The sequence below is a fragment of the Hydra vulgaris genome, chromosome 09 (genome assembly GCF_038396675.1).
Source record: "Hydra vulgaris chromosome 09, alternate assembly HydraT2T_AEP".
Taxonomy (NCBI): Eukaryota; Metazoa; Cnidaria; class Hydrozoa; order Anthoathecata; family Hydridae; genus Hydra; species Hydra vulgaris.
The window spans coordinates 21,300,001-21,317,500 of NC_088928.1; the positions used below are offsets into that span (position 1 = coordinate 21,300,001).

Genomic DNA, 17,500 nt, shown 5'->3' on the forward strand with positions numbered 1-17,500 from the left:
CACTTGTGTTGTTTAAACAACTTCAATGTCTCTAAAGTGGTAAAATCAATCATTATTTCAAAACCAATCAATTAAATTTTTAAAGGTCTATTTGGGTTAGTTATAAGCAAAGTTTTTTTAAAGTCCTGTTTTATTGGTGTATTTCCAATGCCTGAATGAATATAACACAACTAACATAATTTTAACATAGTCGAAATGAATTTTTTTAAACTTGTTTGAATTTCCTTTATTTACGTTGTATTAATACAATAGTTTTTATTAAAACAATAGTTTTTCTTTTGTTACTGATTATTTTGTCTCGTTATTTTGATAAAAAAGTTAGTTTTATAAAAATTCAACATTTATTTTTTTAGTTTTATCTGAATTTAAATAATGAGTATATTTTATTATATTTGTAATTTAAACTTTTGTCACAATTGTTTGCAGTTTTTAAAATGTTAATTACTTCATTAGAATAACACTTATAAATATCTAAAGAGTTATTTAAATATTAACAAACAGAAATGTTTTAGCCTAATGTAAATAGCGTAGTATAACATAAAGTTTCTCTATGTCCTACATTATCACAAGACCTGTATATCATATTTGCAGATAAAATATTTTCATGCTATGAATTCTTGAAGATATTGTATTGACCCAGTAAGGTTGAGTGTTATTGTATTGAGCCAGTAAGGTTGAATATTATGTTGTTGTATTGAGCCAGTAAGATTAAATGTTGCGTTGTTATATTGAGCCAGTAAGGTTGAATGTTATGTTGTTGTATGCTGACTTAACTATCAACCTAAGAGTTTCTGAGGTTAGCAATTTTTTGCTGACCTTAGAAACTCTTAAGTTGATAGGTTTCTCATAAATTTAGTTTCTAAGTTTTTATGGTAAAACCTTTGTGTTCAAAAATAGGTGCTGACCTAATGCTGACCAAAAATAGTTTGACAACAATAAGAAATAAGTTTAGTAATTCATTGTTGAACTTTTTTTTTTCTAATTCTGAGGGTTGGTAATGTGAAGCTCTGCTCTATTCTACTGTTTGTATTCAATAGTTTCATCTTTGTCCACTTATTCATTCTTTTCAAATGATTCTTCATTCTGCAATAGACTTGAAGTTGAATAATTGATAACACCAAATTCTAAGGCAACAATTACCTGGAGCATGCATTCTTTTGACTTTCTGCTATAGACCATGTTCTCAATAAGTTTATGGTAAATTTTCTCCAGTTTAACTGCATTAAGCAAAAGCTTTAGGTTTTGGCGGATTGTACAGATACATAAAATGTGAGTTCCTTCACCATTATTTTAAACTCTTCGATGGAGAAAAATTGTAGTTTTATTGGTGATACTTCTAATTTATCAAAATGAGTGGCTTTAAGTCCTTTTTCTTGTAAAACAGCTATTAAACAAAATATCTTTGATGAAAAATGTTTGTTACAGAAAATCAACATGACCATCGTGATCCTGTAGGCAGACCAATTAACTTTTCTTTTTTTTTACTACTTCTTTTCGACATGAAGGACGCATTTAAAAAGCAGCTGTTGTTTCTATACTAATTGAACACATATCTTTAGCCAGTTAAATGTCAATTTCTTGCAAACTGCCTTCAACTATATTATAAAATTAATCTGCAAAATTTAGGAAATAATATAATTTAAAAATCGAAAAAAAAACTCGAAATTTTTTAAAATTCGTTAAAAATGTACTGGATGTATTATTTAAGAAAAAAACTGCACAACAAGTTAAGATTAATCAAATTCACCTTTTATATTAGTTTTATGCTTTTTAAATGAGTCAATGGAATTTTTTCGGGAATTAGCAAAACCGGTTAAATAAGAGTTGCTCATTGATGTAAACTGATTTTAACACTAACATTTAATATTGATAGTTGATATTATATAATAATTTTTTTAATTTAATGACTTAATTGGGAGAAAGAATGACAGTTGGTAAAATATCTGACTTTTATAAATATGCAATTAATATCTTCATATTTTAATATTTATTATTTATTCTATTTTAGTAAATAATCGCCTGATTCAATATGCCATCTAAAAGGAAACAAAAATTTATTTATTCAAATTGAGGCTTCTTTTAAAGAATAAGTGAAATGAGTTTTCTTTTGTATAAATTTTTATGACTGATGTTGATTTTTTAAAATGATGTCAGTTAATTTAAAAAAGAGTCTTTAATGCATACCTATAATATTTTTTTCACATAATACTCATATTTTTCAATGATTTTCAAAAAACCCAGTTTTCAATTTTGGACTAAAACACTTTTTAAAATATCTATTCTAAGTAAACAAAAAAAAATTCATTAAAATTTAATGCTACCTTAGTCATCAGACCTTTGTTGCGTCTTTCTTACAATTTCTAAAATAGACTATAGGTGAAGAATTAAAAAAAAATCTAATCATGGGTCTTTACTTGTAACTACATAGCTTATTGCCTAGGGTTCGATCCCCACCACGTCCCTGGTAGTACAGCGCTCAACTTGTTTCTCCGTGCAGCGGCCTTTTTCGTCAAGGTTCGTGTTTCGGAGTTGAGAGAGTTTTACAACCACAAGTAGCCTCTTCATCTGTAGTGGCTTTATCGACCTTGGGGAGGTGAATTAACAAAAAAAAAAAAACGTACTATGTGTTATTTATAGTTGAATCAAGTTTTCCCTAATAACTTAAAGCTTGGCTTTCAGTACTAAAAAAAACTATCCATAAGAAACATTATAACTAAATTGTTTCGGTCCATCTTATACAAGTATTCTTGGTCTTTGAAATTCTTAGAATAGTTGACCTATTTGGTCCTTTTGAGACTAATTTAAATTTGGCTGTTTCATCTTTGGATCACAGTTTTGATATCATTTTTCTTCTGATTTGCAAAGACTCATGCAGCCACATGCTAAGGGATAAAGATACGTATTGATTCACAAAGCACAACAAATGCAATGTCTTAATAATGCTCAAGGAAATACATAGAAATACAAGGAAATCATGCTCTGCACATATTCTTTAACTATGTTTTATAAGTCAAAGGTTCAAATGCAAAAAAATTTTTTAAAGATCTGAAATGTTTATATCAGCTTAAACAAGAGCTTTGAGAATCTTGCTCACTGATTGTAATAATATTTAACACATTTAAACTTTTTTGTTAGGCACTTAAAAAGTATTAAGCAATAATAAAAAGCAATATTATTGGTTGTTACTGAATGCACATTGACTGGTAAAAGATAATCAAAAATGTTTATTTAGTTCTTAAAATTGATTTCTAATTTAACAATACTATTTAGCACTGATAACTAAAGGAATGTTTTCTGATTTTTTATGAAGGGCTTTAAAAAAGACACAAATCAAAACGTCACAAATACAGAAGAGATTCAAAAAAAGTTTTGATACTTAACTTGGCATGCTCAGATCTGTATTTCAAGACAAAAAGCAATATGGATCTGAGTTGGAACTCAGACCCATATTGTTTTTTAATCTAAATGCCTTAGTAACCATAGTAATACCTCAGTATTACTGAGGTTACTGTAAAACAAAAAGAATTTTGGTTGTAAACACTTTGTTGAAATTCTTCACTGTTAAGTTCAATGAGCTTTTTTACACTAAATTATAAAACTTCTTAAAAAAGTTAAAATAAAAAAAATTGTTAATAAACACTAAAAGAAATGTATACTACTTAGGTTAAGCATTACAATAGGCAGAAGTATCAATGGAAAATTAAAAATTTATTATTAATAAAAAATATTATTAATAAAGAAATATTAAAGAATTATAACAAATTTTAAGGAATTATAATAATTATAAGGTGATATAAGAGCAGATGCGGATCCAGTATTTTTTGATGTTTGACACTCTTCTTCCAGACATGAAACTCCACATTTATATGTTTATACTTTTGTCAAATAAGGATATTTTGCAAAATAATGTGCTTAGGGAATAAAAAGCCCTAAAATTTTCGCCTTTTCCCTGCCCCATTCATGAGAGCAACAAGTTGATAAAATATTTTTTTTTACTATTCTCAACTAAATCAATATTCATTGATAAATTTTAAATTTCATAGGATAATCTCTTAGCTTTCTAAAAATACGTCCACATAAAATTTCAACCCTCTCAAATTGAGGTTTTTTTTTTAATTTTTATTAGTAATTAATAAATAAAAATATTTTTCTAAATTTCATTTATAATTTTATTTAATAATAACATTATATATTAAAGTATTTCTTCCATAGTATTACTATATAAGTTATAAATTGATATGAAAATAATATGATTTAATGATGTTAATGAGACTATATTAATGATGTTAATGAGACTATATTAATGATGTTAATGAGACTATATTAATGATGTTAATGAGACTATATTAATGATGTTAATGAGACTATATTAATGATGTTAATGAGACTATATTAATGATATTAATGAGACTATATTAAGTATCTCGTAGTCATATGACAAAGTTTTAAATTTGTTATATTGGATGCTTATTTGAAACAAATAATTTTTTTAGGAAGAAGTGATGATATGTGAGAGAATAATTTTACAAACAATAAAGTTTGATTTACAAACCAATCATCCTTATCAGTATCTTATTAAATATGGAAAGCTTTTAAAAGGTTCATGTTTTTTTTTGTACCTTTTTTATTCTCAAAATAGTAATGCAATTGGATTAAAAAGTTTATATATTAGCAAGACATAAGTAAATTTTTTTTTTTTTTTTTTTAAACATCTTCGCTTCCAACAAGGCTGCAAGCAGCCACTAATAAAAGTTGGAAGTTACTGTAAGAGAAAAGATGAAGATTGTAGAGCAAGATAATGATTGACGGACGATTTAAAAGATTGCAAATTATATGAATCAGGAAAGCAAGATGAAGGAAGCGAATTCCAAAGAGCTGATGTTCGAGGAAAAAAACTAGACGAATAAGCGTTTTTGGAGCACTTAGGAACAGTCACAGAAAAAGGATGACACTTAATTGAATGACGAGTAACACGAGAATGAATTTTAGTAGATGGCACAAGAGGCGCTAGCTCTTTAGAGCAGTGCCCATTATAGTATTTGTAGAAAAGAGAAAGAGAAGCAACATTACGACGATGTGATAATGGTTGAAGGTTGGCTGCAAGAGCAGGTCCAACTATGTTTACAATGCGTTTTTGCACCTTGTCTAAAAGAGAAAGGGCATCATTAGAAGATCCGCCCCAGATATGGCAACAGTATTCCATACAAGGTCGGATTTGAGATTTATAGAGATAGAGAATAGAATCCAGAGTAAGAAAGTGGCGAGCTCGATAAAAAGATGCAACATTAGCAGATGCTAATTTTGCAACCGATTTGATATATGGTTTCCAAGAAAGATTGGAAGTAAGAGTTAATCCTAGAAGATGAAGAGTAGGTGACTCATCAAGTACATCACCGTTCATAAATATAGGAAGATCTAAATTATTGCGATAACGATTGGCTGAAAAAAATTGAGTTTTATCTGAATTAAAGTTCACCAGCCACTGTGAGCTCCATGCTGTAGCAGAAGTGAGATCCTTTTCAAGCTCAAATGCCCCCTCCAAGCAATCAGAGGGTGTTGGTTTCTTATCACGACAAGAATAAATGGTACTATCATCAGCAAACAATGCCACCTTAGATGTGAGAATATCTGGAAGATCTTTAATGTAAATTAAAAAGAGTATAGGGCCAAGAATAGAACCTTGAGGAACCCCTGAAGTTACAGAATAAGAAGAAGAGTGTTGTCCATCGAGGGCAACTTTTATGCTACGATTGAAAAGAAAGGACTCAATGATCTTAAAGATGTTGCCAGATACACCATAAGAAGAAAGCTTATGGAGAAGACCAGCATGCCAAACTTTATCAAACGCTTTTGAAATGTCAAGAGCGATGGCCTTAACCTCTCCACCTTCATCTAATGCACGATAAAACCTATCAGTTATTACTATTAGCAAATCAGCTGTAGAACGAGAAGATCGAAATCCATATTGATGGTCAGAAAGTAAGTTATTAGATTCAAGATGAGAAATTAAGTGTTTGTTAATTAAAGATTCAAAAACCTTGCTTATGATAGGAAGAAGACTAATGGGACGGTAGTTAGACGAATCAGAACGCTCCCCAGAATTTTTGAAGATAGGAATAACAGATGCCGCTTTCCAGCAGGCTGGAAAACAAGACTCTGATAAGCACTTGTTAAATAGTTTTGAGAGTATAGACGACAGCTCCGGAGAACACTTCTGCAAGACAATAACAGGTATGTTGTCTGGGCCACAAGCTGTAGAAGAGTCTAGGCAGGAAATCACTTTAGATACAGATGCTGGAGTGATATGAATGTCAAGCAATGGATCAACCTGTTTGTTGGCAATATCAGGTAGAACGCAATTAGTGGAATCAAGAGATGATATTGATGAAAAGTTTTTAGCAAACATTTCGGCTTTGTCTTTAGGTGAGGTGACAAAGTTTGAACCATACAAGAGAGGTGAAATTATAGATTTGCCCTTATTATTGATATTATTAAAGATTCTCCAGAAGTCACGAGAGCCTAATTCTTGAGATACGAGATTTCATGACCTGAGAATAGCGGGTTTTGGCGTTAGACAAAACCTTTTTACAGTTGTTTCTAGCAGTAATAAACAGACGTCTGTTTTCTGGAGAATTGTTTTGCTGATAAATATGAAAGTAATGGTTTCGATTGGCAATCGCAGCAGCATAGTGTGAGGAAAACCATGGAAGAGAGTGAGGCTTGACCTGGAATCGTCGAGAGGGAATAAAAGATTCCATGCCAACCTGAATCCACAAAGTTATGTAAGAAGCACATTTGTCGACAGGAAGTTGAAAGATTTCGACCCAAGGGTTATCACGAAGAAAATCACGGAAAGAATCCCAGTCAGCTTTACTGTAGTTGTAAGAGGTTCGATAATAGGGGTATTCAGGTGATGAAGAAGAATGAGATATTAGTTTTAAAGAGATCAAACTGTGATCAGAAGCACCCAACGGTGAATGTGGAGAAACTGAGCACTGACTAGGATCAGAAACAAGACATAAGTCAAGTATAGAAGGTAAATGATTAGGGTTGTCAGGAAAGCGAGTTGGAAAGTTGACTATTTGAGTTAGGGATTGAGAAAGGCAAAAGTTGTGGGCTTTAATGCCTGCAGAGTCACTGACACTAGAGCCAAGCCATTCAGAGTGGTGAGCATTAAAGTCACCGACAACAACTATATTAGCTGATGGATAAAGAGAGAGGGCTTGGTCAATATCATCAGAAATAACATCAAAAAGAGTGCAGTCTTGAGATGAAGGAGAGCGATATAGAACAAAGAGAAAGGCAATAGAGTGAAGTGGTGCTAAACGAAAGCACTTGAAAGAATAGTCTGCGGATTCAAACCTAGTTTCACGACAAACAGGTGAATTCTTACGAATGTAAATGCCCAGGCCAAGCATGTGACTATTGGAGTCTTTACGAATTAGAGGAAGATAACCATCAACACTAAGATCACAAGATGAGACAGCCGAACTCAAATTAGTCTCACAAAGAGCAAGTAGGTCTGGTGAACTTTGCAAGAGATAAGACTCAACAGAAGAAAAGTTACTTCGAAGACCACGAATATTAGTGAATGATAGGTTTAGAGAACTTGGTGATGATGATGGTTTTTTGTGTTTTATAGTTTTTGGTACTTTATTCATTATTAATTTAGATTGAAGAACTTGACTCAAAGCATAGATAGTACTCAGAACACCGTTTACTAGCCCAAGCAATTGCCTCATTACTACTAATAAACCCTAAGCCGTAACAAAGGGCTCCAAATGTGGCCTCCGCAATGCACACCAAAAGTACAAACAGGGGCACCATCCATGCGCAACATGGCACTGTTAATACTTTGATATTTTTCAGCTGTTGATGGAATCAGCCTCTCTGAGAGCTACCACAGAGTTCGGGAAACCTGACTACCAGCCGGCCTCAGAACCATAAAACTGAGTTTTAGAGCTGTACCCTCATAAGGAGATAATAGAATGAGTTGCCTAGTCATAAAAACAGTGACACAAGCAAACCCATGCACTGAGTCAAGAAGATCCAGCATTCAACATCCTAAACTGGAAACAATGTATTAAAAATACATCTGCGCCAGCCTAATAGATGAAGAAGGGGTGCGAGGCTGGTCAACAGATAGAATCTGTTTACCCCTTAAGTCTTTGCCTAGGAGGCCTTGTACAAGACAGTAGCTGGGTGCATTTAACATCTGCCCAAGATGAGTATTTTTATCGAGACACCATCTCTAGCCTTTACTCAACCAAGAGCCCCAAGGCAGGGGGTGTTTTAAATCGGAGTTGGCATCTCCTAGCCTTTGCCTAAAAAGGCGTATCCTACAAGGCAGCAGGACATGAAGCAGATTGTACTGGGTTACGTGTTACCAGTAGCAGGATAACCTGATCTGACTAAAATCTTCCAGTGCAATATCTAATATGGACTGTGTTTGTGTTAAAAAATAACTTTTACTTAAAGTTTCAAAAAATCTTCATTTGCCATTCAACTGCCATACAATAAAAAATAATCAGGTACTCCTTTAAAAAAATTATCAGATACTCCTTTATAAAAATACTTAGTCAAAATGTGCCTAGTTCTGTTTAACAAATAATAATGGTTCTTTTCATTGAATATCAATACTTTGATATTATCTCCCGCCTTTTCCTGACTCATACAGTGTACAGTTTTTCAAAGTCTTCTGCCAACTTCTTTTTTCTTCTGTCAACTTCTTTTTTTTTTCAGTCAACTTCTTTTTTCTTCAGTCAACTTCTTTAACTCTCTTGTATGCTCTTTAACAAATTTCAATTGTGCTTTAGATTTTATTTTAAAATGTGTCAATTTGGTATTTCAGATTTTATTTCTAAATGTTTTCTTTCAATTTCTTAGATGTGATCAGTTTCAAGAATTACATTTTTAGTAAAATTAAAAAAGAATTGTAAATATAGTTTTAACTTTGGTTTAAGTTGTGAAATTATTTGTATTGTGGATTAATGTTGAAGAAAAGTCTTTAACAGTGTTTAATAAAAACTTTATTTGAACCAGTAGCCAATTTGTAGCCTTTTCTTTTTTTCCACATTCAATTTTTTTTTTAATTTTCTTTTTTTTTTTTTTTGATACAAAAGTCTAAAGTCAGTAAAAGTCAGTACTTGAGTGAGAAATACAGAAGTTACTTTTAGTGTCACCAGACCAGAATAAATATGTCTGTCAGTTTTTCAATTATATTAAGTTACTTGTAGTATATTCATATATTATCTTTGACAATTTATGTAATCAAAACATGTTAAGTTTCTGAGTTTAAAATTTTAAAATGAGCTATTTTGATATTTTAATTAATTAAATAAATTTAATTTTAAAAATTCCTTGTAATTTTATTATATTTTGTTTACAATCAGGAGAAAAAAGTAAAGTAAATGAGTTGGTTCAAAAGGCTTGGATATTTATAAATGACAGGTTTTCTTGGTGTTTTTGTCTTTTTTTTTTGCATATTTGAATTTGAATTTTTTTGAAATTATTTTTAAATGGGTTAATTTGATTTTTGTTACAAGTTTTTCTATTTTTAGCTTGTCAACCACCCTTTGTTTACTTTATAAACCTCAAGTGATTGCCATTGCTGTTCTATTACTTGCATTTAAGATGTCTAATCAAAATATACGAGACTTTATATCTAAGCCACGTAATGATTGGTGGAAAACATTTCATGTTGATGCAACTGAAGCAGATCTTGAAGGTTTTTTATTATTTTAATTTAAGTTGTTTAGCTTGTTTTAATCAGTTTGTATCTTTAAATATTTGTATCATTATAGGAGAAAGACACTTTTTTTTTTAAGTTCTGATTCACTTTCAAGAAGGTTGCAAGTAACCATTGGGAGTTACTAGAAAAAAAATAACAGTATTAAAGAGCAAGCAACTAATTGACAGAAGACTTAAAAAAATTGTAGGTTTAATGAGTCAGGAAAACATGAAAATGGGAGAGAATTCTAAGGGGTTAAGATGCATAGATAAAAACTAGACAAATAAAAGTTTTTAAATCATGCAGGGACAGATACAGTAAAAGAATGAGACTTTGCTGAATGACGAGTCATAGGATAATGAGTTTTAGTTGAGGAACTAGATGTTATAGCTCCTTTGAGCAGCGACCATGATGATATTTGTAAAAAAGAGAAAGAGATGCAACTTTACAATGATGGGAGAGAGGTTTAAGCTCGGAAAATAGAGTGGTTCCGACTACATTTACAATGCATTTTTAGACCATGTCTAGAAGAGAAAGAGCATCATTAGAAGAACCAGCCCAAATATGACAACAGCATTTCATACAGGGATGAAAAAGAAATTTGTAAAGGTAGAGAATGGAATCAGGAGTAAAAAAATGGTGAGAACAATAAAGACAAGCAACCTTACCAGATGCTGATTTGGTAATAATGGATAAATTAATGGACAAATAAGTAATCGGTTGTAAATATGATTTCCATGAGAGTTCAGTAGTGATCAATAATCCAAGAAGTTGTAAAGAAGACAACTTTGTGAGAGGGTTGCCATTCATTATCATAAGAATGTCAACAGTATTGCAACAGTTGTATGCAGTAAATTACTTAGTTTTGTTGGAATTAAAGTTCACAAGCCACTGTAATGCCCAATCTGTTACAGAAATGAGATCAGATTCAAGATCAGCTGTCTGTTCTAAGTGATAGAAAAGAGAAGACTTTTTGTCAAGACAGGAGTATAAAGTCATCAGCAAAAGGACCTATATATATATTTAGATGTAAGGATCATTAATGTAATGAAAGATCATTAATGTAGATAAGAAACAAAACAAGCCCAAGGATAGAACCTTGAGGTACCTTAGAAGTTACTGGAAATGAAGAAAAGTGTTGGCCTTCAAGGATGACTTTACTGAAGTGGTTAGAAAGAAATGATTTGATAATCTCAAAAACTTTCCCAGGTACACCATATGAAGTAAGCTTATTGAGAAGACTAGCATGCCAAGTTTTGTTAAAAGCCTTTGATATGTCAAAAGCAATAACTTTAGCATCGCCACTTTTATCTAATGCATGATAAAGTTTTACAGTCACAGCAGTTAGTAAGTCAGCTGTAGAGCAAGAGGATCAAAAAATGTATTAATTGTCTGGCAGTAAGTTATCTGACTCAAAATGGGATGTTAGAAAATTGTTGATTAACTATTTGAACTTTATGTTTATATATTAGCAAGACATAAGTAAATCTTCCAGTGCAATATCTAATATGTTTATTGCTATTCTACGAGTTATTTATCATTGAAGAAGTCAAACGATTTAAAAACGTTTTAAAAATGATTTAAAAACGTTTTAAAAATTTTATAGATTTCCCAGAGACAAAGAGTAGAAAACACATTGGATAGAAGGTTAATCTGTTGACTCAAAGGCATTGCTAATAACAAAAAGAAGACTGATCAGACGATAGTTGAATGGGTCAGAATGATCTCTTGAGTTTTTAAAAATTGGAACCACAAATACCATTTTCCAGCAGGTAGGTAAATAAGATTCAATCAATTACTTAATAAATAGTGTAGAGAAAATTGAACAGAGTTCTGGAGAACACTTTTGTAAGACTATAATAGGAATCTTGTCTGGACCATAAGCCGTAGAAAAGTTTAATTAAGATATGACTTTAGTAACGGAAGCTGAATTGATTTAAATATCCAAAAATTAATTAACCTGTTTAATTGGAATGGAAGGAAGAATTTGGCTAAGAGATTCAAGAGTTGAATTAGAACAAAAGTTATTTGCAAGTAGTTCTGCCTTATCACTGGGAGAGGTAATAAACTTCATGAATGATATATGGAGTGTTAGGCTTACCTTTCCATTAGAGTCTAGAGCTTAACTTTTGAGATATGATACAAGATTTATTGAACTGAGAATAATGGAGCTTTGCATCATACCTTTTTTCATCAATTTCTTGCAATAACAAATAGCCGTTTGTTCTCAAGAAAGTTGTTCTTTTGTAAAAGATGAAAAAAATGATATAGCAGCTGCACAAGAAAGTGAAAACCCTGGAGTAGATTGAGGTTTGACATGGAATTACAAGAAGGAATAATAGCTTTCATACCTGTCTGGATCCAGGACGTTATATAGGAGACACATTTGTTAGCGGAGAGAGAAAAAACATCAGCCCAAGTACCATCACCAAAAAAATCACAAAAAGAATCTCAGTCAGTGTTAGGTAGTAGTAAGTAGTGCAATGATAGAGTGAGTTCAAAGAAGAAGTATTGGATGAAAGATTTATAGAGATCATTGCATGGTCAGAACCACCTAAGAAAGAAAAAGAAGAAACTGAACACAAGCTAGGTTCAAAGATAAGGCATGACTCATGGAGTAAAGGTAAGTCGTTGGGGTTGTCTGGAAAGTGAGTTACAAAGTTAACTATCTGCATAAGGGATTGAGAAATGCAGAAGTTATAGGTTTTAATGCCAGCAGAGTCAGTGGTGTTAGAGCCAAGCCATTCAGTGTGATGAGCATTAAAGTCACCAATAACAACAATATTAGCTGAGGGGTAAAGAGAATGGGGATGGTCAAATTAATCAGAAATTACATCTAAAAGAGTGCAGTCTTGAGAAGAAGGAGAATAATAAAGAACAAAGAGAAAGGTAATAGAGTGAAGAGGTACTATGCGAAAGCTCATAGAAGAATGATCAATTCAAAATCAAGAAGGGATTTAATTTTGATTTCTCAACAAATAGGTGAATTGATGCATAAGTATATGTCCAAGTCAAGCATATGACAATTAGAGTCTTTGTGAAATAAAAGATAGTACCCATTAATACTGAGATCTGATTAAAGAAACATCCAAGTTTAAATTAGTCTCACAAAGAGTAAGCAAGTCTGGTAAATTTTGCAAGAAGTAAGATTTAACCAATGGAAAGTTACTTCGCAGACCACAAATATTTGTGAAAGGTGTATTGAAATAGTTAGGTGGTGGTGATTATTTTTTATATACAATATTTTGATTTACTTCTGGCATGATTTAAGTTTAAAGAGAACTTGACTCTTTCATAGATAGAGCACGACATCCAAGGCAATGAGCTATGTAGTTGTCTCAGTCCCATTTATCGACCCAAAGTCGTAATATAGGGTTTTTGTCTTTTGTCGTAATGTAGGGCTTTTTTCTTTTGTCTCAGTCCCATTTATCAACCCAAAGTTGTAATGTAGGGCTCCTTATGTGGCCTTGACAGTTCACACCAAAAGCATTAAAAGCAAAATCTATGAGTAGATTCAAGAAGATCCAGCATTCATCATCCTAGGCAGGAAACAATGTAACACAGGTTTTCATCTACGCCAGCCTAATAGATGAAGAAGGGGTTCGAGGCTGGTCAACAGAATTATACTGCTTACCCCTAAACTTACCAGTAGCAGGGTGATCGTGATGATCTTGAATCTGACCTGACCTGGAGACAGACACTTACAAATAATTTTTTTTTTCCTAAAGGGAAAGAAACTTCTCCTTATGGGAGAAAAGCGATTTGTAAGTGTCTGTCCCCAGGTCAAGTCAGGTTCAGGATCATCATGATCATCCTAAAAACAAAGTTCTAAGTATTTTTTAGTTCAAAATCTTATATAAATTTTTATCAAAATCTTATTTCGAAATCTTAAAAAATTTATATTGCTTTTTGCAATATAAATTTTTTATTTATTTCTGCAATATAATTAATTTATTCAATATTCAAAATCTTTATTAAAATGATTTGTCGTTGTAGTATGCTTTCTTACTGCTAAAAATAAGTGGATTGCAAAAAACAATCACATTTTATTTCAACTTTGGTATTTGTGTGCCAAGGGAGGTGAAGGTAGATTGATATTTGAATCTACGCACATTTGTTACAGTCAAGTACCATGAGTCAATCAGCATACTTAATTAGACTTAGTTTATCCATTTTTTAAAGTTGAAAATCTACTTAAATAACATTAAAAAAAGCTTTTCTTTATAGCATATCTTTAATTATCGTTGATGCAATTTTGTTAATTTTTTTTTTCGGTAACTTTTTTTTCTAATTACTCAAAGGTGTAATTGAAAGTGTCTGAGCAAAAAACATTATTGCTATTCATAAAATGTGATGATCAGAATCTTTTGATTCCTCTTTTTCCACTTTATTACTGCATGTCTTTTTATGTCATCTATTACTAAAGACTAATTTTTAAATATTTTTGATTTAATTAGAATGTTAAATATTTATCTGAATCACTAAGTTTTAATTTTACAAAATGAAAGTTTGTTTATTTTTTTTATTTTGCATTCTGTAGATATATGCAAGGAACTGATGAATATGTATGAAGGTAAACCTCCTCGTCGTCGCTTTCCTCATAAGCATTCTGTTGCTATGAAAAAAAAATCAAGTCCTTCCAATTCTGGAAGTCCAAAAGCAAAAAAACAGGTAAGTTGTCATCACAAAATTTGTGAATCTCTAAAAATTAAAATTTTTTATAAAAATTTCAAAATTAAAGAAGGGAAATACTTTTATAAGGAAAACTAATTTTTCACCCAGAGATAAAGACAGATTGCTTTCAGCAATAAAAATGTTCATCTTATATTTTAGTCTTTTTTATTCAAAATGGCACACGCATTTTAAGAGAGATTTTTATCAAAAACCTTAACTTCAGAAAAAGGGTATTAAAAACGGGGTCTAACACATAGAAAATGTTTTATCTGGAAGAAAAATTACCAGATAATTAGGTTCAATTTGTTTTAAGGCGAAATGATGCATAGTTTTTTTGAAATAATCAACGTTTTTGGGATGTCAATGTGTTTTGTATCGTAAGAATCTAATGCTTATATAACAATAAATACCTTTAAGATGGAAATTAGTATAAATTAGAAGTCTGATTATGTTTCTGGAGTCATGTTGCTATGGATTTCTTTAGATAATCATTAAGAGTCATTTTTTGTAAGAATCAGGCAGTCAATGGAAGTGACCTCCTCCAAATTGCTTGAATTTTTTATATATTGATCAGAATATAGAGAAAACCTGTTAGGGAAAAAAAAAATTTTCAAAAATGTTTCGTTCACTCGGAATCTGGGCTTAAATTTTTGAGATTTTTTTAAAAATTTTTAGAAATTTAGTTTTTGCCACCTTTGAACCCATTTTTTTGGCAAGGCAAAAAGTTGCACATAGCTTTTGTAGTTAATATCAGACGTAACCCAAAAGCTCTCTCCAAAAAATATAAAAAAGTTGCGTGACACTGTGCGGTTGGCTAATTATCATAGTTCAAAAGTACAAAATCAATCACTTTTGTCAATTTTTAATCGGAGTTAATTCTAGCGGCGAAGTGTTGCACACAATTTTTCTTTTAGGATTTGAAATTATCAAAGGTATTGAGTCTAAAAATGCAAAGAAAGTTATGTGATACCTAAGGCCTATTAATATATTAAGGCTTGAAATTGGAAAAAAATGTTTTAGTATACTTACAAAATGAACCATTACAGCAGAGGCGCTTAGTTTTGTAAAAATGTAAACATATCCAACTGTCAATACAAAAAGGTCCTAACATAATAATAAAAAAAATTCGTGTGATCTTTAGATATTAAGTTAAAAATAAAGGTACAAATTGTTAAAAATGATTAAGTACGAAGAGATATTTTTTTGGACACACAGATGAGGTTTTCGCTCACAATAAAATTTCTATCATCCAAAATTAGCATTTAGCATTACACAAAACATTGCACGTAATGTTAAGAAAAAATTTAAGCGTTTCTGACTATGATATAGAAATCATAACAATTGAAATAAATAATAATAAAAAACAATACATGATCAGAAGTGAATTATTTAAATTTACGTCATAACCAAATAACTTGTGGTGATCGAATGGAAGAAGAATGCTGATATCACGATTGTGGAGAAACAAGTTAGTGGGCGGTTGTTTACTTTACCATAAAAATGTCTTAACTTTATTTTAACGATCTTTAAAATTTGCATAAATAGAGTAGATATTTTATCATTGCTATTGAGAAATAGGTACTGCATAAATAGAACTTGTTTTTAGTTGAGTATGAAACAAAACAAATATTTTTATGAAAACTGTTGTTGCTTTTCAAAAGGAAATTGTGGATCATTCAAAAAACATAAAATTATAAACAAAATGTTCTACATTCATCAGCTGGGAGATGTTGATGTTAAGAAACACCTCATCAACTTAAAGGTAATTATGTATTTTAAATTTACGCAGACTGTAATATAATTTTTATAATTACATACTTTATAACTTCTCTGCAATAAGATTTTGAGACAAAGTTCTTTAAACAAAAAAAAATAGCTCTTTTAATTAATTCCTCACTCTTTTAATAAATAATCACTAAATTAATCACACTCTTGCAATATTGTATTTTAATAATAACAACAATGTATTTCAAACTTGTAAACATTTTTCGTGAAGAGTCAGATTATAAACAATGCTTTAAATGACACACTTAATAATTGTTTAAAAAATTGTTTTTAGGTCATGCGATTAAACGATAATAATATTTGGGAAGAAAATGGACTTATTGCAAATAGACTTAAAAGAAATCTTGAAAAGGATGAACAAATATGTGCTTTTCACCGGTACACGTTTGGTATTGCATGGAGTCCTCCAAAAACATGCTTTCATCCTCACCATCTAAATATAAAAGGAAAAAAATCTCCGGCTTTAAGGGCGTCACCAATACATGTCGTCATATCAATGTCAAAGCGATACAATGAAGTATTTTCAGTTAATGCAATGCTGTGTTTTACCCATTTAAAGCAAGAAACTGCTTTATCTAGAGTCAACGAAAACACCAATTTATGTACAGAAACACAAACACAACAAGAACAAACATATATGACACCTGCTACTCCAGATGAAGAATTTGATCCCGGTGAAATTAATGTTTCACAGGAGATTTTGGACGAATCTCTAAGAAGCCGTGAGAGTGTAACTGAGGTTCTTAATGCAAGTCCAATAAAATTTAGATTAAAAAGGAAGTTCGAATATCTGGAAGATACTGATAAAGATCTGGAAGATAAAGATGAGTTAAAACGCAAGTATGTTCGCCTAGAAAACTTATTAAAGAAAAAATTTGCGGAAGCTGTTGCTCCTGGACAAGAGGAAATACTTATAGATTTTCTTAACAGTAAAAATGTTGATGAAATAAATAGCCCTCTCCCAATTGAAATTATTCGTGCTCAGAAAGTATATAAGCAAAGTGATTCCATGGGAAAGTTAGTTATCCTCTCATTATTAGACCATACCAAGTATACCAAAAAGTTTATAATGAACACATTTGAGTGTACCAAACATCGTATAGAAACAGCAAGAAAATGGCATGCATCTCATAAAGGGTTGGCATTTCCAGAGAAGAAAGTATTCGTCCGATCTAGTCTTGATCAAACAAAGTGTGAACATTTCTTAGACTTTATATTTACAAGCGGTATTTTGCATGATGTTGCTTATGGAATAACCAAATTAAAATACGACAGCGGTGAAGAACAAAAGATAGTGCATGCAATACTGAC

At 31.2% G+C, this 17,500-nt stretch overlaps 1 protein-coding gene across 1 annotated transcript in view; it reads left to right on the forward strand.

Annotated features, from left to right (window-relative positions):
- The window catches only part of LOC100211758 (cyclin-K), a 32,923-nt gene that overhangs the window by 10,753 nt on the left and 4,670 nt on the right, over positions 1–17,500 (forward strand). Inside the window, exons 5-8 of the mRNA XM_065805042.1 lie at positions 4,494–4,599; positions 9,393–9,450; positions 9,561–9,727; positions 14,271–14,401. Coding sequence (XP_065661114.1) covers positions 4,494–4,599; positions 9,393–9,450; positions 9,561–9,727; positions 14,271–14,401 — 462 coding nt within the window. The remainder of the gene's footprint in view (positions 1–4,493; positions 4,600–9,392; positions 9,451–9,560; positions 9,728–14,270; positions 14,402–17,500) is intronic.